The sequence below is a fragment of the Rissa tridactyla genome, chromosome 3 (genome assembly GCF_028500815.1).
Source record: "Rissa tridactyla isolate bRisTri1 chromosome 3, bRisTri1.patW.cur.20221130, whole genome shotgun sequence".
In the NCBI taxonomy this organism is placed as follows: domain Eukaryota; kingdom Metazoa; phylum Chordata; class Aves; order Charadriiformes; family Laridae; genus Rissa; species Rissa tridactyla.
Genome location: NC_071468.1, coordinates 60377287 through 60399804, shown reverse-complemented (window position 1 = coordinate 60399804; position 22518 = coordinate 60377287). Strand labels below are relative to the sequence as shown.

At 41.7% G+C, this 22518-nt stretch overlaps 2 protein-coding genes across 4 annotated transcripts in view; one reads left to right on the top strand and one right to left on the bottom strand.

Annotated features, from left to right (window-relative positions):
* The window catches only part of EZR (ezrin), a 37992-nt gene extending 26545 nt beyond the window's left edge, over positions 1-11447 (top strand). For both annotated transcript variants that reach the window (XM_054194930.1, XM_054194931.1), the window contains 7 exons: positions 2262-2358; positions 5785-5948; positions 6902-7032; positions 7741-7901; positions 8218-8310; positions 9325-9576; positions 9913-11447. In XM_054194930.1, the coding sequence (XP_054050905.1) occupies positions 2262-2358; positions 5785-5948; positions 6902-7032; positions 7741-7901; positions 8218-8310; positions 9325-9576; positions 9913-10077 (1063 nt within the window). In that variant the 3' untranslated portion in view covers positions 10078-11447. The remainder of the gene's footprint in view (positions 1-2261; positions 2359-5784; positions 5949-6901; positions 7033-7740; positions 7902-8217; positions 8311-9324; positions 9577-9912) is intronic.
* Positions 11448-12379: 932 nt separating this feature from the next.
* The window catches only part of SYTL3 (synaptotagmin like 3), a 34184-nt gene continuing 24045 nt past the window's right edge, over positions 12380-22518 (bottom strand). For both annotated transcript variants that reach the window (XM_054194929.1, XM_054194928.1), the window contains exons 10-16: positions 21192-21370; positions 18809-18911; positions 16590-16760; positions 16287-16386; positions 15002-15110; positions 13907-14112; positions 12380-12652 (exon numbers count right to left, since the gene is read on the bottom strand). In XM_054194929.1, coding sequence (XP_054050904.1) covers positions 12522-12652; positions 13907-14112; positions 15002-15110; positions 16287-16386; positions 16590-16760; positions 18809-18911; positions 21192-21370 — 999 coding nt within the window. In that variant the 3' untranslated portion in view covers positions 12380-12521. The remainder of the gene's footprint in view (positions 12653-13906; positions 14113-15001; positions 15111-16286; positions 16387-16589; positions 16761-18808; positions 18912-21191; positions 21371-22518) is intronic.

The window sequence follows — 22518 nt, the reverse complement described above, 5'->3', positions numbered from 1 at the left end:
CATCTTTGCTTCCAAAAAGCTTTGAATGCAACCCAAATGTTAATTGGAACTCTCCGGAGCTTCTGTTAAGATGGCAAAGAGAAATACAGTCTTTTCTGCAATGCTAATATGTGCTGTCACCCAGAAAACAAGGAGTGTCACTTGAAAGAAAAGTAGTTTCGCTCATGTAATACTTCGGTCTTGAACGACTAGTCTTGCTATGTAACCATGGTCACACAAACAGGTTTTTCGAGCTGCAGAAGCAGACAGAATATAGCCATTGACTGTAAAGAACTATCAAGAGCGTTTGCAAAACAAATACAGTGCTGGAATAAACTGCATGTTTCTGCTGTAATTCTTGCTACTCTGTAATTAAGTCTTTTGAGCAGATACGGGGACTAGAAAAATAGTAACGTGTACCTCGCCTCTGGTTTGTATGTGCAAAATTTGGGGACAGGGGCAAAGGTGAAAAAGCAAAGGCTTCATTGTTGAAGTTCAACCTGAGGAAAATGAGACCATGCTATAGATCTGCAAACCTCTGTACTGCAGTGTATGGCGGTGTCTCACTTCTAGGTATTTTCAAGCTTTTTTTTCCTGCATTAAAGAGCAGAGTCGGCAATGGAACTTATTAATAAGTGAATTATTTTACTTGTCTGTCCTGCTGTATTATCTAGGGTTAATATGACAGAGGCTGGAGTATTTAATTAATCTTAGTCTAATCAAATAATTTTCTTTATAGTTCTTACTTAATGTTATGCACACACTGTTGCTTAATCTTGCAGATGAGTTAAAGGTTAGGGAATGGTAAATTCTGCATAGGATGTATTTTATTCTTGATGTCTGATTTTAAATGAAGTGGGGTTTTTTATGCTTGGGCCCAGCAAAATCATGCTATGCAGTAGCTTTCAATCTCTGTGACAATGAGTCAAATTCCTCCAAAATTTCCAGTTTCCTTCCTTAACCAATGAGCTCCATACAAAGGATTCTTACAAAGTTTGAGCGGTTCACTGTGATGATAGACGTTTCTCTAAGTGCTAAACATGAAATACTTGTGTCTTCAAACCGTTTGCTAGAAATAATGGTTAGCACTTCAGTGTTTGTCAGACACACATATGGAAGGGTTAAATAATAACAAGACGTTGATCTTTAAGGTCCCTACCAACCTAAACCATTCTATGATTATCATTTATGTAAGACACAATTCTTAATCAGTAACTGCTGTCTGTAGAGAATATACCCTTCCTTGATAAGATAAAAGAATAATAATGTGATATTAAACATAGAACTTGAAATATTGGGTTGGGGGGGAATTAAAGGAATTACAGTCAAATGTGCAAGTCCTTGTAATATCAGAACTTGCTGCAGAGTATGGGCAGGTATGTAAGGGTATGTACTGGAACGGCTTGGAAACATTTGATCTCGGGAATAACTTGATGCTTTTTATATGCAAGACTCTGGAGAAATTAAAGCAGAGGAAAATCTCAAATGATTAGTGAAGCTTAAAGAAGTAATTTTAAACAAACAAACTGACCTGAGCTCCTAGGCAGTGAGGAAGAGCTGGGAGTCTGAGTCTCGCCCTTTGCTTCTTAAGGAGTCCGTCTCCAACAGGAGAGAGCCCACGTGGTGCAGCTCGTTGCACGACCAACATGTGAAGTTCTGCTTGGGGACTTGTGGGGTGGGCTGAAAGAGCAGTTTGCATGGAAGGAAAGAACAGGGCTCTCTGTTATTAGCCTCGCCTATAATCTAGGGGAGGGGGAAAAAAAAGATTAGAAATCTGCTTTTACCAATTGTGTTCATGCCTGCCCAGCATTTCAGAAGTGAAGGCAGCGTGGCGGTAACTGGGCTAGCTGTAACATGGCAGGGTAGACTTCTCTGTGGCTGCTAGACGGTGGGAGCAGCTGAGTTACTTTGGCTTTTGCCTCCCATGATGTAAGAGAAGCCTCCAGGAAGCGCAGCACATATACCTAAAGTCTGCATTCTGTGGATTTTAGGCCCTCACTTCAAAGTGAACTTAAAGCAGGTGTGTGGCTTCGGTAGAGACCATTCCTGTTGCATAGCCAAAGGTCAGTAGCGTGGCTGACCAAAATGAGAAGAGACTCTGTAAGGGAGGTGACTGGGCTTCTTTTTCTACTCCCTGTGGGTTTGTGGTTCAACTCCCGTCTTCTCTCTGTTGGGAGAGCTGTGTGAAGTGTTGCATCCCACTGAGTCTGTTGTTAGAAGCAGTGTGGGGGGGAAAAAATGTTTATTGCAGCATCTCTTAAAAATATTTCTCTTCTGTCCAGGCTGACTCCAAAGATTGGGTTTCCCTGGAGCGAAATCAGAAACATCTCTTTCAATGACAAGAAGTTTGTTATAAAGCCTATTGACAAGAAGGCACCAGTAAGTATATCTAGTATGGATTCCTGGGTACTGCATACGAACAACTAATGCTGTTTCGTCTCAAAATAAAGTAGTCTTTGGGAAGGAGAAAGCTGCAGATATTCTAGATGCAAAATGAGCCTTAGTATTTAGGGTCTATTTAGAGCTGTCTGGTTTTCTGTGCAGCATAAATAAAGGGCTTATGGTGGTATCTAACGTGGAGAAAGACAAGGATTTTACAAGTGCAGAGTCTTTTTTTTTTTTTTTTTTCTTTCTAGAAAAGTAGGTAACCCTATGCTTAAATCTGAGATTCTTTGCAAGTTCTGTGAGTCTTCTGTGTAGCCAGATTATACTGAGACCAGTCTTCTCCCTACTTCTTTCAGTGCGTGGAAGCTGGTGGGTAACTTTTTTGTTGTTCATTTAAAAAAAAAAAAAAAAAAAAACACAAAAATCATTCAAATGCTACTGCAAAACTACCTGTGTACATATGCTCCCTTCCACACTACTGGAAGAGTAAAAGCCAGTTAAGGGCCACGGTGTTCATTGACCTTGAGTACTAGGGTAAATGGCAGGGGTTTGATTTCCGTGGAAAACTGAAATATAGCTACCTGTGAATGTTGCTTTTTCAACACTTACAAACATGTTTTCAGAGTTATTTTAGTGAAGAATTATCAACTTTGACCTGTTGAGAACGTAAAGTGGAATAACTGGTATAGGTGGATCTCACTCTGTCAGTCTTGTGAAACTATTGGAATAGTTGAGAAAGGCCTCCTCTTCTTCTCTTCCCCCACCCCAGTGCTTGGCCTTGGTGGGTAAGTACAGCCCTGAGAAATAATAAGCAGTTTGGCTTTGGCAAAGAGTGATGGATTATAAATCTCTTTAACAGAAAAAGATCCTCCCAGTAATTTAAAGAATAATAATGCACAGTGTGCTGCTCCAGATAACGACCTGGGTTTTGGGGGAAGAGGAGCTTCTTTCTGTGATGCTGTTAGCGAAAGCCAACAAAACTCCACAGAGACAGAAAGCTGGTCTGTCAGGCATGCTTTTCTCAATAGAAGAGCCTCTTTGACTTGTTGTACATGTTATGAAATATTAATCTCCTGTTTATGGATCGCAGTTTTCCCTCCACTCCCCAACAGTAAATCTGACTGAGTTTGAAATGGGAGACTTGCAAGAGGCTGATACAGAAAGGTGTTAACACTGAAAACTTTAATTGCATTTCCTCCTTCTGTCAGTTGTGCTTTTCCCTCTGGGTGGTGGTATGTTTGAAGCTATGCCTGAAAGAAGGATTTATCTGGACACTAATTCTGAGCATTCAGGAAGTTGTCTGGGTCTTTTCATATGCTTGTGTCTCCTTTTAAAGAGACAAGTATTATAGCTACAGCGAAATAGCCAGGCCACCCAAGATGTGGGTTGGAAGCTCCCCTTTAATTTGGAGGACTCTACATGTCAGTGTTTAAATGGACACTAATGTAATGGGTAGAGTCCTGTGGCACCTTGACAGGAATAAGCTTTTTAATTTTTCGTAGAATCACAGAATGGTTTGGGTTGGAAGGGACCTTAAATATCATCTAGTTTCGACCCCCCTGCCATGGCCAGGGACACCTCCCACTAGACCCTCTCCTGCTGACCCGCGATCCTTCTCCAGGCTCTGGGCATCTGTTGCTGGCACTGGCATCAAACTGGTAGCAGTGGGATGGATTGAGGTTCCCCTCCCCCTGCAACTTAAGTTTTAGGCCTGTCTGCCCACATACTCCAACATCTTTACCACGTTATCTTTAAAATATCCAGTTGGGCTGATGGTACTCCCAGTTGTGTGAGACCAGGGGGAGGCTGGGGATGAGGAAAGGAACATGTTCTTTCATGGCCTTAAATGACAAACGCAACCACCATCCATGCCCACGGTATTTACTCCCATGGAAGTGAACCTTGCCTCAGGATAGGACCTGTTCATCACCATGTACACAAACTGTTTGTTTTTTAAATTAGTTGTCAGAAGTAGGAGGTGGGATGAAAACCTTCAGGGACAGTGCGCAGTGTCAGACCTGTACAGCTCGGAATGGCTGTGGCAGGACTTGGTGGGGCAGCACAGCACAGCACACCACAGCACACCGCGCTGGCTGCCTCTTTTGCAGTCAGCGTGTGGATTAGGAAAACGCGTTGAAGAAAACGAGTCTTTGTCAGCATATTCATGTTCCTCTTAATAGGACTTGGAGAGCTTTTCATTGCTTCTAGTGTGACTTCCAGTTTTCCTGGAGATAGCCACAACTTGTGCTTCTGAGCTCAGGCAACTAAAAACAGGATCGCTGCTGCCATGCAAGAATCTAGAGCCTGTGCGCCCCTTCTCAGTTCCACCTGTTGCCAACAGGGAGGCAGTCCATAGGAGAGCGATTCTAAGGAATGGGTACTGGTTTATAGTGGTAGTGTGGCAGCTTGCCCACTGCCTGTATCGCCGTCCACATAGTACACAAAAAAATGGCACATAGATGCAGAGTTTTTTCACTGTGTAACTTCAGACTGGGTTGTAAACATGGGTGGTCGTGGACTCAGAAAAATCGTCAGGCAGGTAATGGACTTGGCCCTCTGTATCCCTTCCTTAGCAGATTTGTTTCTGGAAGATCCATCCTGGTGTGTCATTTCTGTAAAAGCCTGGTTATAACACAGATAAGAAAAAATTTGGAGCTCTTCTTTTTGTAGAAACAGAAATTTTAGAATATCTCGTGTTTTGTTACTGCTTGCAACCCGATATTGGAAATAATCTGTATGTTTGGTGGTTCAAGAAAAAATAATAAAAAAAAAAGTTTTCTACTCGACACTCGTGTAACAGTCCACCTCAACTTAGCTAGGAAATGCCACGGAGAGGAAAGAATGATACTGGAAGGTGTTTCTGCAGGGGTGGGGATTTCTTCTCTTTCTTTGAAAAAACACAGTTGGTGCCTTGAATACTGATTCAAATAGATCAGGAAATTCTACAAAGTTACTTTAATAGTCTGCAATACATTTTTAGTTTTGTGCTTTATCTTTCTGTCACAAAGCCATGCAAACTTAAAAACTAATTACTCAATACTAGAGGTCTGTGAGTTGCCCAGATGGTTACCTGCCAACCCAGAATCTTTTGCAACATTTCCAAACTCCACAAGGTCTCCTCTAAATAGAAACTGTTAATTTTATCTAAAAGATACTTTTTCTAGAGGAGTAATTTGTCAATTCTATGTAAATTTGAAATGGAGAATATATGTAACAATTGTTTTGGCTTGAAATGATGTTGGCAGTCCCTACTGCTATATTTAAATGGACCTGTGTCATTTAAATATAATACTAATATAATATAATATTAAATATTGTCTTGAGTACAGTGAAATTAGTGGCAGGATGACCTGCCTGCAGCTAGTTGGCAGAAGGGAAAGCACGCTTGGAAAACTGACTGTATGGTGTCTTCTCTTCTAGGACTTTGTGTTTTACGCCCCTCGTCTGAGAATTAACAAGAGGATCCTGCAGCTCTGCATGGGCAACCACGAGCTCTACATGAGGCGCAGGAAGCCCGACACCATTGAGGTGCAGCAGATGAAAGCCCAGGCCCGGGAGGAGAAGCACCAGAAACAACTGGAAAGGTGAGCGTGACTATAGAGAGCAGGGACGGGGTGGCAAAGAGAAATGACGCTGAACTCCCAGGGTTCAGCAGGCAGCTGTACCTGCAGGGCAGCGGCTGGTAACGTGGGTTTCGCTTAGGCAAGGCCGTGAGCCACCCCGTGTGGCTCTAGAGCTCTGGCTTACGGGGTGGGCTCGGGATGCCCTGCGGTGGGACTATAAGCATTGCTCTGCTGGCTTGGACCTGTGGCTGTGTAGTCTGCTGTCCTGTTTGCGGTCTTGAGAGTTGCAGGGAGATGTGCAAGTAAAGGTGGCGTGGGCTCTTGCGTGGTGGCACACACCTAGAGAGGGCTTCTCCCAGCTCTTGAGTGTTAGGTCCCAATTTCTGTGTTGGGCCATGGGATGGTTGGGAGTAAGGGAGAAACCTTCCCAGGGAGGATGTGTGTACACTGTGAAGAGAGGAGAGGGGACTGGGAGACCTCTTACAGGCATGGAAAAAGGATTAGCAATTCCATTGGACTTCTGCTGCTGGCTGCACGTTGCTTATGATTCAAGAAATCGTGTCGCTTTTCTCCTGTCTTTGTGGCTTGTTTGTCTTCCTTCCCTCAGTGCTTGTGTTTGATGCCTCCTTGACTTTCCTTATGACAGAAGTAACAAAGTTAAATCTCCTCTGCTGTGCAGAGCAGAGTCCTGGTTTTCTCTCTCTGCTTCCAGTAGCTATTTGGTGTGCTAAATTTCTGGGGTGGGCAACAAAAATACAAATATTTTTTATGAAATGAGATATCCAAAACTGAGTAAAAATTCCGAAGCAATGAAGGAACAGGCTATATGTATTTCTGTCTTCTGGCTCTTGTTTTGTGGCAGTCACATGGTCATTTCTCATGGAGCTGCCTGGAGAAATGCCCAGCCAACTCTCTTGCCTGGCTGTAGCTTAGGTCTGAAAGCGAGCTTCAAGCATGAAATCTGTTTCTAACAGGCAACAACTAGAAAATGAAAAGAAGAAGAGGGAGATAATTGAGAGAGAGAAAGAACAAATGTTGAGGGAGAAGGAGGAGCTGCTGGTGAGGCTACAAGAGTATGAGGTGAAGACTCAGAAAGCAGAGAAAGGTAAAGTACTTGTATGGGCTGACCAGACCTCGTGTATTGTGCTCCACAGAAGGGTTATATGGGCCGCTGCCCACACCTAGCCTAAATCTGACGACACTGCGATCTCTTGTCAAGGTTTACTAATATCTGCCCGTACAAACAAATACACACGTGTGCGCGCGCTGCTGAGATCATCCACAGCGTGAAAGCAGCATAAAATCTGCTGATTGTATTTGGGAACTGAAGGTCACACGAACTCTTGTTTTCCCCCGTTGCCAAGAGAGTTTGGGTAGTGTGGCCTCTTCCAGCAGTGAGTAACAGAGCTCAGCTCTCAAGGACTCTTCACCTAACTCCTAACAGAAAAAGTACTTTGGGAACGAGCCTTTCCAGGGAAAGGGAAGCTCCTGTTTCAATGTACCGATGAGCAGACTGGAGACAGCAACATCTGATCCTTGCAGTAAACTGTCAATTAAGGGCAGCAGAATCATGTCGGTGTTACAGACTGCAAATATCTTGCAGAAGATTTAATTATAATGTGTGGCTGACTGCTTCTGAATTCAGTTGCTTGATGTATTATGCAAATAACTACTTTGAGGTGCGCAGTGAAGGGATGTTGCAAGCAGGACTCAAGTTCTTGTCATGACTTCTGCAGTCACCCAAGAGACTGCCAGTAGTCCCTTCGCTTTGACCGGGCTTGTGGACTAACTGCATTGAGCCCTCTTTTTCCAGAGCTCTCAGATCAGATCCAAAGAGCCATTCAGCTGGAGGAGGAAAGGAGACGAGCCCAGGAGGAAGCAGAACGCTTGGAAGCGGATCGTTTGGCTGCTCTGCAGGCCAAGGAAGAGCTGGAGAGACAAACTATGGACCAGATAAAGAGCCAGGAACAGCTGGTAAGACCCGGTCATGTTGAGGATAAGATACGTGGGCATGTTACTGTGCCCTTTGAGTAAGGCAAAGCCTTGTTCTCCAGGGAAAAACGTAGTGCAGTGAAGTACTAGGCCATGTGATAGTATCATTATGGCACTGGCTTCTATCACAAGCAATCTACTTTTTTGCTCTTAATTTCCTATTCAGTTTTTATTACAGTGGAGTGTAACACTTGGGTCTTTTCTCAGTCAACAATGTTTCGGTTTTCTGTTTGTTTTTTTGTTTACTTTAGTTTATTTTTTTAAGAGTCCTTATAACTCCAGTTTTATTATTCAACAGGCTACAGAGCTTGCAGAATATACAGCCAAGATTGCACTTCTGGAAGAGGCACGGAGGCGTAAAGAGAGTGAGGTTGAAGAGTGGCAAATCAGAGTGAGTATCTCTGTTTTACAAAGATGCTCTGAAGTTGTAGGCTTGAGCAGAGCGTACCGCAGTGCCCAGCCTGGTGTGACTTCTCTAAACATGCAGAGACAAACATCTCATAGACGAGCAGAGAAGGGCAGACTTGTGATGAATGTGCAACATGCCTGCAAAACACCTTTCTTCCAACAAGCCTTCAGTCAAAATTCAAAGTGGAAGCCTGTATAAAACCTAAAGGCGCGCTGATTGTCTTGGAGCCATGGAGGGGAAGGGGCACATGTATAAATGCTGCATTTATTCCATGATGTAATGTCTGAAAACATTATATCAGTCAAGAGAAGACGCTGCAAATGCAGCCACACTGCAGGTACCAGGAGTCTGTGCTGTTGTCCGTGGCTTCCTGGCCAGTCTCTTCCTGGTTAGGAGAGTTGAAAAATTTGATGCAGTAAATAAATCAAAAACCAAAAATAAACCACGCAAGGCTCAGTGTGCCCAGTGCCCTGTAACTAGTGCTGCAGGCTAGTTACAGGGAGGGCACAACCACTAAAGTAGCGAGGAAGCTGACTGTCTAGTGCATAATTGCATTAAAAATGCCAAATCAGGAATCTGAGTTCTTGCTCTGTGGAAGCCATGTTTATAGCTGGGGTGGTTTGGGCCGGACTGAGGCGAATGACAGAGGCTCTCCCCCACCCCTCTCTCCGAGCTCTTCAAATGGAGGACAGGATGAACGTAACTAGCTTCCCACAGAACCGTTTTTCCTAGACTATGTTTTATTGGAAGAAGATTCTTTGTTTCGATCCCCTGCACATTACACAGTGGATGACGATAGCATCACTAGCAAAATAAAAAAAAAAAAAAAGATGTTCTGCAAAAGACTGTAACAGAGCACTGTCAGCTGCAGAGATTTAACTCTTCGTTTCTTGCTTTTCATAGTAGATTGACAAAACTTGGGGAGATAAGCATTGAAGCATTCATTAAGGTGGTGTAAAGAAATGCATGAAAATATTTTTCACTCTTTTCCCAAAGGCCAAGGAAGCCCAGGAGGATCTGGTAAAGACAAAGGAGGAGCTACACCTGGTAATGACTGCTCCGCCTCCACCCCCACCGCCCGTCTACGAGCCAGTCAGCTACCATGTCCAGGATAACTTGCAAGATGAAGGATCCGAGTACTCTGCCTACAGCGCAGAGTTCTCCAGCGAGGGGATCAGGAATGACCGCAATGAGGAGAAACGCATTACTGAAGCAGAGAAGAATGAACGTGTACAGAGGCAACTGAGGGTAAGAAAAAGTTTCCAGGAGTGGGAGTAACGGAAACAATCAGTTCCTGGAAAATAGATCATTTAACCACTTGGTTAAGCACATAAACGTGATAGTCTCTGTTTACAGTTCCTGTATGGAATTTGTATTAAAGACAAGGTATACAAAGATCATTCTCATTGCTCAGGCTTTGAGATTACTTACATGATCCATAGTGTTTATGGAAAGCATAAGTTGTAGCCGTATCACTGATCTGTCCAGTCATCTAACAACTGTCAGTTCTCACCAAAGAACGCTACTGGCATGAGCTGAAACCTTCTCGTGTATAATCTGTATTTAATGTTCTTTATATTGCAGGCGCTGACAGATGAGCTGGCCCAGGCTAGAGATGAAAATAAGAGGACCCACAATGATATTATCCACTCAGAGAACATGCGACAGGGACGTGACAAGTACAAGACGCTGCGGCAGATCCGGCAAGGCAACACCAAGCAGAGAATTGATGAGTTTGAGGCGATGTAATAACGCTTATAACAAGAAGGCAGGACTGTGGGAAAGGCAGATCTTGATGCTGTGTTCTTGTTTTGGGTTTTTTTTTGTTGTGTGTTTGTGGTTTTTTTTCCCTGAGGAGGGAGTCACTGTATGACATTTAACAAATGTTCTCTAAACACAGAGGTGTTTGAATCTCCCTTTTATTCCATACCTTCTATTAAATTTGGTATAGTTAAAAACTCATTGTACTGCTGATCCTGGTAACTTGCTCATGCCTTTGCTTAGTGCCAAAAGGCCTTATGTCACATCTCTCTTGAAGCAAGAAAAATTTTAATAGGCCGTGCTTCTAGTTGAAGATACGTGTCCTGTGCAGGTGCTGGATTCAGCTTGGTCTAAAAATAAGCAACTGTGGGTGAATTTTGTGCCATACGTCTTTGTATTATTAGTTACAAGTCCAACAGTGGAAAAGACAGGTTGTAGAACTCGAGATCTGCAAGTACCTGTATGTACGTGTGTCCATGTGGTTTTACACCCTGTGTTTTGTCTTGATGACCACCACCACCCTGCTCCCAAAAGAACTGACGACACCTCAGAACTACTTTGTGTAGAAATTAGGCTTTTTCTGGTTGCTGTTCTCAAGCGGAGAAATTCTGCGGTGATGGCTCCGAAGTGTGGCATAGGGACCCTGATACCCTCCTCGCGTAACAGCTAGGCAAATACTCTGTTGGAATCTAATACACTACTGTGTTTGCATTCCAGCTTCATTCCTGATCAGTTATAGTGTAGTATTTATATATATATATATATTTATATATATATATATATAAATATAAAACATGCAATACGTGGATTGCAATACTAGTTTAAAAGAAAATAGTTTTGCTCTGTATATTTTGTTACTTTTCAGATTTAATAAGACTTGCATCTGTAAAAATGCCTGAACAACACTGTAGTCTGATACAGTGCAGCTGATTATTTGCTATAAAGCATTATTTGTAAAGATCATTTTTTTTACTTAATGAAAATTGTTATATGTACACATGATCCAATATATACAATTTTACTGCACCTATTTTTCTAACAAATTTTCTAATTTTTTTAAATGTTTGATTTAAAGTTTCAGACTCCAAAGATGAAGGGACTGCTTGTTTATATCACAGTTGTATTCTCTCTAGTAGAGAGCATTTCTGTGACCATTCCTTCCCCACTAATCTCCCCCTTTCCTTGAAAATCTGTTAGAAAGTGAGATACAGTATGTTGTCAGCTCTTCTCTTCCATTTACAACACCTATGCTGCTTTATACTTGAGTTGAATCCTGTGTGTGGTTTTTTGTTGTTTTGTTTTTTTTTTTATTTGCAGCAGCAAACACCTAAATAAAAGATCTGCAAAGTAACAAAGGACTTGGTGTCAAGTGTTTCTTGTGTGGGGTGTATTTCGTGTAAGGTGTGCTACTGCTCTTTTAGTTCCTGAGCTTAGCCTATGAATCCCTGTGTCTTTAACTCTAAAGTCCTTAAAGGCCGTGTTGACCTGGAAAGGAAGAAAGGAGAATGTGTGCTGTAATGACTAGTGTGACCATCTTCACCCAAGTCCCAGGGAAGAGGTACACAGCAGCAGCACCAGGTACAGTGTGTATGTGGAGTTCCTGCTGACTGTAACACTACAGCTGAGGCACAATGAACCGACACAGCAGTTGGGCCTTAAGCTTGCATTTCCACCAGTTCACATGAATAAGTGATAACCTTAGCTAAACTCTTGTCCTATGCTGTACGCCATACGGGTCAGACTTGTTAATACTGTCTTGCATCAGCAGCTGATAAGAACAAGGAACTTCCTACAACCACACTTACTCTATTAGCTGTTGTGCCACACTCCTACTGAGGGAGAATTTATACATTTACCTGGTTTTAAGCTCCGTGATAGAGCACGCATTTGGAAGGCATGTGGCCACAGGCCAGAGCTTTGTAGGATCATGTGAAATAATACTGCTACTGTACGTAAGTCTGAAGCATGGAGGTGTCAACATCACCCATCTGCAGCAAGTAAAGATAAGCTAGTTTTCAATTCTCTCTGAACATCTATAAAATATCAAGATCAGAGTGAAAGCATATACCCTCCTTACTTCTTAGAGAGAAAGCTTATCTATGATTAAATTTAATAATTACAGTTGGGCCGTGCCCAGAAATGGAAACCTGCATATTATCTGGCTACTGTTGCCTTGTCAGCATACTGCATTTGTTGCTCCTGAAGAAACAATACTAACCTTAAACTGCAGCTAGAGACACAGATAACAAAGCCTTAACTCTTGGAGAAATAAAACCTTCAGAACATCACATACTTTCAAATGCATAACTCTATTCCCCAAAAGATGGAGTAGGTACTGTTGCAGTGCACCTTTGCCCAGAGCTGAAAGGCATGTGCCGCTTGAATTTAAAACATCAGACATGGGGAAGGAAAAGTTGTTGTGTGGTAATCTCTCATGATTTAAAGTTTTCCTTATTTGAATGCAGTACAAGTGTGAAGTCCATCCACGTGTTTGGGTTGCGGAGCACTTCCTGCCATTGCCGCACTGATGGAGAAGCAAGGTCTGTGCAGCCAAACGATTCCTCTGCAAGAAAGCAAAAGGAAAGGTCACAGGGTTACTTTTCGCTTCCCTGACTTCTGGCCCAATTGACTACGTAACAAACAATCTGCTTCTCCCACTTCTACAGTGATTTCAGCTGTTCTGTACCTCCGAAGGCATTAATTGCAATAAACTGTAGTTATATTTTTGAAGCATTATTTACATCCTGTTAAAGTAGGATCATGCTCAGCCTGCAGCAAAGAACAATTTTTTGGTTGTATGACTTAAAAGCAGGGCAGCAGGTGTGCACATTACAAATAGCAGAATGGCACAAAGCCTCCTGCTTCAGTTCATCTCCAGTGACTTTAACGCATTGCTAGGCTTAGGGCTTGGATAGTCTCCGTCACTTGGCATCAGGTATTCCCTGCTCTAGCAGAAAGGAAAACGCTGGGTAGGACAATCAAAAGAAGCTCAGGAGGAAGCCTGCACAGCACTGACTTATTACTAGTGATAATACGCCTCTGAAGTGCATGTTGACACCATGACAGCGCCTCAATCTCTTTGAGCCTTTCATCTCAAATACTGAAACCAAAGCACTTATTCTCTGGGAAGACAGGGGTGAGAGACTCCAGTCTCTCTGGGCAGTCTTCAAGTGACAATGCTTCCTCGCTCAACTACCAGTTAAATCGCGCCTATTCAGTGAGCAGACGGTTTCTCAGACTTGAGAAATAGGGCTCTTTGCTATGGTAGAACAGAGCCCAAAACTCAGACATGCACAAGTTTCACTTTCTGTATCTCCCATTAATTGGCTTGATTTGTGCGTGTCAAATTATAAGCACAAATATACGGAAGGTTGGAGTCTACTAGATCATTAGTTCTTGTGCTTCCTTTTGATGAGACAGTAGTTCAGAGTAGCCAATTCTTAGAAAGACAGCTCGAGGAACAAGTCTTAAAAAAAAATAAGAAAAAAAAAATCTCTAGATGAGTAGCCTCCACCCAGCTTTTCTGTGCCTGTCTTACCATGGCCAGGCTCTGGCCCTAAAAGTTGCCACATGGCTTTCCTGAAAATTCCCCCTAACACCCTTGAGCTTCTGCACAGATCTGAACTAAAACACATGCATCCATTCTCGCAGGATCGAAGCCCAAGATTGCAAGTTGCTTTGGACAGGGCCTGCAGCTATATGTGCAGGCACATGACAGCAGGTAATAAATAGTACAGTGTAAATATTATTATTTAGAATGTAAACTAAATGAACTCTTTCCCAAATTACCTTCAATTTTTAGTGACAAAGAACTTACCTGCACCAAGCTTGGTGCCTCCAAGGAACTGATCACTTGAGCTGAAAGCTGACTGCTCCCAGACAGTCAAGTGTAGGCACGATTGCTGTAGCTGAACTGGGGTAACACCATCAAAGGCAAACAAGTGTTTCCACTGGGGACAGGCTTCTTTCTTCAGGACAGGAGTCTTTTGCTTCACCTCTGCTTGGCCTGGAAGGATAAGACAACTTCCCAAAAACAATGAGAGTTCAGCAAGGTTAGTGCTTGCTCAACCAGAAAATGGAACATTTGCAATAATCAACTATGACTCTTTGCCTTAAATAGCAAAAAAGTTCAGCTTAAGTGCAAGGCAGAACATGGTGCCCAGTGTGTTTATTTTGGGACTTGCTCCTTTTCCTGTCTGCCTTCAGTGTGTGCGCGGTGCAAGTAGGCTCTTCTGATCTGCTTTTGTTTTGCTGTCACTGACTGCTGAGGGAGTCTTTACTCCCCATTCTGTTACCCAATACTGCCCGAAACCTGCCTTTCAGTAGATAAAATGCTCACCCATTTCACTGAGGATAGGTGCCACAGCAGCTGAAATGGCTTTAAGAGATGTTTTAAGTGTACTCCAGTAGCACAGTTCCAATGGCATCAGATGCCTGACAGTAAGAAAGTAAAGCGAGCCCACATACAAGCTACTCAGTGCACTGAAGAAAAACTCAGTCCCTCCTCTTTTTAAAATGTCTACAATGAAGAGGATAAAAGTTTCCTTTTCAATGTATGCAAAGCTGTTTTTCATTCTGCAAAGGCACAGCTGAAAATAGGAATGAAAATACCTTCATGATTTGCACTTTTTCCCCTCTCCTAATAGCTACAAGCAGATTTTTAAACTAGTGAACTCTAAATTTTAATGACATCAGTAAATTCTGGAGTTCATTCAGGACCCAAACAGCCCACTCAGGTGGGACCCGTCACTGCCCTGCTGAGTGCTGCTGTTGGGCAGACACCCAAATGTCACCATTACAAGGAAGTCTGACTAAGAGTGTGGACAATGCCACTTCCACATGCCAGTCTCCTGACGAGAACACACTAATACTTACCTTTGCTATTATTTGAAGTGTTAGGGCTCATACGTACCCTTTAACGAACGAGTTGGGCACTCCAGCAGATCTCAGCAAAGGCAAGTTCTTGGCCCCAGATATCATAACCTGAAGCTGGCAGTTAGGAACTCCTTCATCTTTTTTTCCTGAAACAGGAGAACTCATCACATTAAATAACCAGTTATCTCAGCTGCTAGCCTGAGATGCTGCTGTAACTAAGTAGGAAAATGACTAAGCAGTACTACTGCGATAAGGACTCCTAGCGCTATATTAGGATCGTTTGACAGATTTCAACCTGCTTGTACCGTGTATGATTCACACACAAAAAAAGCAAGCAATAAGGAGCAGGTTGCTTTGTGATGCCTGTTCCAAACACAGAGCTTTCTGTTGTATTTGTGAAAAGTAAACACAGGGCAGTACCACAGGAGTGTTTTTCTGAAACAAAGCCAGAAGCAGGAGAAACAGCCAAACCCACAGTGTGATACCGCTCCACTATTAAAGCTCTAGTTACAGAGCAGAGACGCAGTACACAGGCTTGCACAGGGAGGAAAAATGGAAGAAAGCAAGCTGGTAACTTTGGGGTCATCTGGAAAAGAAAAGGGCACAAAATTAATGTAACAGCTAATTAGATCTTTCTATTGGTCTCTACTTGTTGCTGTGATCCTGAACACAGACGCCACTAGAGCTCTGAACGTTTGCATGCGTCACTATGATCCAGGGAAGTAAGGAAAGTGAGGGTGTCCTATCCCTGCCCTCCCCAAGTGTTTATTTTACTCCACCAGCAGGTGCTTGCTCAGACACTACAGCAATACTTAATGTACCTCACAAGTCTTTCATTACCAAAAACTGGATCCTGACTGTACATTTTGAACCTAACATCTTCCAAGTGAAACAATCTCTCTAAAGTGAGACCACTGGAGGAAGCCAAGGGTGCCGGTCTGGTACCCTTGCAGCCATTTCCCTTCTCCCTTTTTCCTAAATTGGCAGTCTCCACCTTGGGCAGTAAAACTGCTGCATCTCCTCCAGAATAAGGTCTACTGGCAACACCACGACAGGCACAAGCTGTCCAGCCAAACAGCTGGATGCATCGTACTGCTGTCATTATAATGTGCAGCTTTCATTGGCATTAAAAAGAACAAAAAGATGAAGTTGGCAAATGTCTGTATTTCAATTAATTTAAAATATAGCACACCACAAACCACTATTTGCAGTAGCTGTTTATCAATGCCATACAGGAATATTATATGAACATATTGTCAGTCCTTCATTGATCTCAATTATTTTCTAGCCAAAGGATTCATGTATACTGAAACGATTTATACCTTCGAACTGGAAATTTTTATACTGGGCTGGTACTGACAGTCTTGCAGACACGAGGAGTTCGCCGCTGTACTGGACAAGATCGTCTTCAGGCTTTTCAAGCTGAAGAAAGGGACATACAGAAATCTGCTTTACTGTAATCATTCTATTCCACGTTGCTCTCACAGATTGTTTACGTTTGCAACACATCTTCCTAATGGACTGGATTGACAGCATTTTTCCTTCAATGACCTCAGAACGGAGATCTTTTCTTAGCTTTCACTACATCCTGCTCTTGAGATACAAGCACAAAAACTAAGAATCACCTTGGGTTTGAGCTGGTACCAGTTGAACAACTGCATCGAGTTATCTTCGAAATTCCATGCTGCCAGTGGAATCACCACTTCCCCCAAAAACACCCTGTATTTGAGTGCTCCTGCATGCCACACAGATATCTGAAGCTGCCGACTTCCCAGCTGTGAGTATTCAATCTTGTACTAGAAAGATAAACAACATTTACACAGCAATACACAGGATGAACACAGGCCTATGCTCACAACCTGCTCAAAGGAAGCCCAGCCACATGGCTGACGGCATCTGGATGCAGACAGAACCATGTTGTCTGAATGTGCTTTGTAATTTGCATATTACCCCACTACTTAAATGCTAAATAATGCTCACCCAAATATGAAAAAACATTCCAGGAATACCTTGGCCTGCCTTGTTAAAGATGTTGATTGTTGATTCGGCACTTTAAATCCTTGACCATTTTTTTCTGTTTTTTTTTTTTTTTTTATATTTGCGTTTCACAGTCCCAGCAGAATTTGGCTGCTCTGGAGGTCAGTTCAAGATTAGGACACTTAGCGAAGATGCTAAAATTTCCATTCTAGTAAGTGGACATCTACCCAATGCAGTCACTAGGGGCAAGGAAGTAATTCAGCTGACCACTAATTAGAGCCCTGATCCACTCCTGAAACACAGTAAGAAACCTTTGAGACATTGTTGGGTATCTAATACACCTACATGAGACTGGTAAATGTGATATCCAGCCTGCAAGTGACCTGCACCCACATGGACTGAAAAATGGAGGTGAAGGCATGGACGAGGGCATCGCTACCCACATTTAAGCTGCTGAATCACAAGCTGGGTGTAGGCTTTAGGGCAAATCACGCCCAGTGATTCTAAGAGCACTTACATACATACAGCCACCTAAATGCAGGTGCCTTAATTTGCAGATGAATCCCACTGAGCAGGATCTCAGTGTCATGATACAGTTGACTTGCACTAGCACTGTGGTGGTCTTTTGACCATTTCTGCTACTCTGAACGAACTAATAATTAAACTAATTTAAAAGATTTCTAACTAAACTACCTTTAGTGTTCATGCAACCAATTCAGGCATGGCCCTCCCTCTCCCTTTATCAGTTCTGCATGGCTCTGGCATTGAAAAGGGACTATAAAATTAGGACCAGTTATTCCAACTCCAGGCTCTTTTTTCTCCCAACTTAAACCCTACATACATACTTTGGGATACATGGCCATCACATACATTTTATACAAATTTTTTGTTGTTGTTATCAAATTTTAACAATGGTCTTTTCAAACATTTTGCCTGTTTCACTTGCTACAAATTCTTGATGTTCGTACATACCAAGAGATGGGGGTAACTGAAACTCTTCTGTAGTTCAAGGAGCAACAATACAAGTTTGTCCCTCCACTAACCTTGTTTCATATCTTTTCCAAGACAATACATTACTGAAGAGGTCATCATCTTATGTGCTGCTGCAGCTTGCTGATGCACACAAAAAGATGGGTTCGTAGTGATCCGAGTACAAAACTGGAGCTGGGAACAACCAAACTAATCCAGCCCCTCCCAGCTGACAGTACTCAGCTTCAGCGTCACATTTCATTAAGTGTCTATGAACTGCGAATAACAGCTCCTGTTTTCTACACAAAGTTCTTACAGGGATGCAAGAAGTAATATTGCAAGGCATTAAGGAATTAAAATCATAACTACTGTTCTCTGGTGGGTTTATTAATGTTTGAAATCAGACACTACAGATTGCCTGACATCAGTTGCATGGGGAAAAGGAAGCAGACAACGTTTTAGAGGTGGTGGAATTCAGTTAGTGTTCAGCTAACTATAGAGAGACACTCCCAGGTGGCACCGACAAAAGGGATATTAGTTGAAAGGGAAACTTGTCTAAAACACTAACTGCTCTGCAATACACCCAGTTCCTGAATGCACAAAGTGTCTATGGAAGACACTTTGCTTTTGCCACATGGTAACTCGGAACACTGGAATTCATTAAAAGTGTTTTCATGGACAAAGGCAGACTCTTCTGATGGTTCGCAATTTACTATTTGTACCTCCAAAAGCATTTTCTCTTATTTGGACTGAAAAACATTATTTTTTTAATTATTGTTGTCAATGACTCCTAGATTTGCCCCCACCAGGACAATTCTGAGCTTGCAGGATTTTACATTGCAGAAGGAGGCATTACCATGGAAAAGTACACTTAGTGATACAAAATCTAAACCAGTACCTTCAAAGATTCATCGAATTCTGGATCCACTGTGCTCTTTTTGACAGCTGTCTTCCGCTTACTCCGAGGAGATTTATCAGGAAGTAAATAAACCTTAACATACCTTGTAGATAGAGAGAAGGATATATGGAAAGTGACAGGGAGAAGGGGAGGAGAACCAAACTAAGAAGAAAAATTAATTAGATGAGAGGAGTTTTTTCTTAATTCTTAAACAATTTTATTGACTTTATAATTTTCCAAGCAATAAAATGGAAAATTGTGATTTATATCCTTTCTCAATAAAAGCAGACAGACTATAATGATCCCTGTATATCATTCGGCTAATGTGTTTCAATTCTATTCTAACTGGGAAAGGAAAAGAATAGGAATTTTTTTTTTTCATACTCTTGGCATCTGATAAAATAGCCACCAAGCCACAACCTTGTCAGTTGTACTAACAGTTTTATGATGAAAACAAACAGCATATTATGTGCTCAAAGACCAAAAAAAAAATCGACTCAATCAACTTTAGGATCATTGCTGCTTCATTTCATGAAGAAAATACCTCATCTTTACAACACAAAGTACCATGTAGCAAAAAAAGGTCTAATCATATAAATAATACATAATAACTCACAACTCACAAATTCTAATTTGTAGCCACTAGAGTGAAAATGGGAGAGTGTCTAAAGTGCTCAAAATTTCCCTAACATTGATTGAAAGAAAATCACCAAAAAAAAATTCTAGAAGCCAAGTTGGACCAATATCAAGCACCAATGACTCCTACCCACAGTTTCTCATGTGCAGATCACATGAACAATAATATTTAAATATTCCCCTTAATATGAATTCAGTGGGCTGAATTCAGTGGGCTGTATTTGTGTTATGGCTTCAGAACTAAAGAGTATTAGCAATAAAGACTGCTGGCTCACAGGTTGGCAGGGAAAGGAGTGATTGTTAACATAATACTAAATATTTTTAAATGGTATTTGTTGTATTTATCTCAGGTATTATGTTTTAAACCAATTTTAAAACAGACTCTTGATTAACTTACTGGGTAAATAAAATCAGCTGTAGCTGATATCATCAGTGCAGAATTTAAACATAGAATCATAGAATCGCCTAGGTTGGAAGGGACCTTTCAGATCACCTAGTCCAACATCTTCCCTATTCATTCCAAACTCATCCATACGTAAAACTACCTTTTTAAAATATTCGGGTAGTAGGAGTTTTAGTTTCTTACTCCATCACCCCAGATCAATTTAATTAAAAACCAGACAGTCAGACCTCAAACCAGTCAACAAGCTAAATAATTCAACAGGTTTTAAAAAGCAGTTAAAAGTCTGCTTTTCAGCAAGTGCGTTAAGTGAGTACACTGACTGTACTTCTTCTGTTGGCCTGGAAACCAACAGAAATATATAAATATATACCAATAGAGACATAATATTCTCTATACAGCACTTCCCACATTGCCTTTCAGGCTTCCTGGACCTGTTTGCCTGGCTTAATTACTGAGACTTAAAGAACCTTGACCCACTTCTGAAGTGCTCTCAAACTGCCCTGCTTCACGAGCTGCTGTTCCAGCAAGGCTCCTTCTGTCACCAAGCTCGTCTTTACGCACAACCTTTGCAAGACGCGCAAAAGCCATATTCCTTCTGGGTGATGGTGACTGCACCTCCACAATTCCAATGTGGTCACTCCAGTGCTCAAACATGGCATGACAGCAGGGGCCAGAACAGGTAGGTAGTTATTCTACCTGGTGATTTTCTATGAATGGTTGCTGCATGGTCAGAGAGGATCGTTTAGTAATAAACAGACAAATCACCAAGGCTTAACTATCCAACCAAACATTTCTATGGCATATTTTATCCACAGAAGTAGGTATTTCTTCCTCTTACAATAATACATAGTTATTAAACAGCTTTAGATTTTAAAACATATTGCAGTATCTGAAATGTCTATTCTTATTACAGAAGATGGAAGCACAGAAGTTGTGTAACAATCACCCAGTGACCCACAGTGAGTCAGCAGATGAATTAGGAACATGACATCTCACGTTTTAGCCACATATGTATTAATTTTGCAGACACAACTTGAGAGCTAAAATCTGAACAGCTATTCTTGAGATCCAGAGGTGCTCATCAGCAACATAGATACCCATCTCCCTGGTCACAGGCAAGGAAAGAGACAGTTACTAGCAGAAAATGGTTAGAACGGAATAAGCACTGGTATGAAACCTATTTGTCTTGCAGTGTGTATATGCAAGAAGGGCTGGTATAAATTTTGGATGTTCTGAAGGTGCTAACATGGCATACCATCATATATCAATCAATTTCAATCACAACATACACAAGTATCTTAAAAACAGAATATTTTCCTTATTTATTTCTCCTTCTCTACTTACGGGTTACACTTTTTCTTCTTCTCTTCTCCATAAGCCAGGTTCTTGCATCCCTTGATGCAAATTTCTAAGATGCAAGCTTTGAAGATGTATCTTATGGCAAACTCTATTTCTCCCGTGATGTTAGCCTTGCCAAAATTGCCAGACTCAGTGCAAGTGCTGTTAAGACTATACAAACTCCCCTAAGAAAAGACAAATTTTGGGAAAAGTACCTTCAGGTCAAACAGGATAAAACATTTATTTCCCTCAAAGGTGAGTATCTTTACAGACATGACTATAGAGCTCCTGCAAATCACAAAGATTTAAGGTAACCTATATAAAACATTCTGTTGCTTCCATAACAGCCTTGAAAAACTATGACTGTAATTGCAGTTCTACTGCATTGCCTTTTTCTCTTTAGTAAGCTTTCTAGACTAAGTAAATGTTTTCTTAGGTAACTTCTGGATCTAGAAATTGTCTCCAAATAAAACTGCTATGTGGCTTCCCATGATAAAATGAGACAAGTTTCTGAAAGGAAGAGAGTGAAAAAAACCTGACAAATCTAAGAACAAAAAGATACAAAACATCAAACTAGACTGCATTTAATACATAGCTCATAGGGTACACTGCTGAGACGTCAGGTTCTATCATGTATTAAAGGAAACAAAAGTGGCTTTGTATATCCAGTAAATATTCTACAAGATTCCCCAATTCCATGTAAAAATGGCATACTCCATACTGCAGCAGACTGTTCAGAAAAGATTAAAATACGAAGACATCCAGTTGTCGTATTTTGGTGCATAAAGAAGATGTTTCTTAGCTCACCTCTGACACTTTGCTGTCCTCTCATCTACTCTTGCCTATGGGGCAAAGGTTTGGATGCTGTCCATCCACATATATAAACAACATTTGTGTCCAGCATTTACAGAGATCATGAAACTGCAATGAAGGAAGAGACTACAATCCTTTCTGTGGCCCAGCACAGACATATAATTTTATGGTGCTATCTAGCCTTCAGTGTAACAAATTATCAATTCAGTCAAAATAGTTTGGTCTCCATTCATTTAGAATGATACTCTTTAAGGTGAGCCCTAGAAATTTTTTACACAGCATATGTCATGAAGACACAATTGTTGTTGTGATTACTCTCACAGCAACACCGTCCCAGATTGCTAAGGTATCTGTGTAAGATCACTCCTCCCTCCGAAAGTAAACACCAACCCACGCAGGACTGGTTTACCAAGGAGTTCTGCATTGCCCAACCCAGCAGCTAAGAGTTCAGAATAGCGTTTATAAGATCATATCTCTCTTCCATGCAGATGCTGCTCTTTGTTTATGCAGTTTGCCAAAT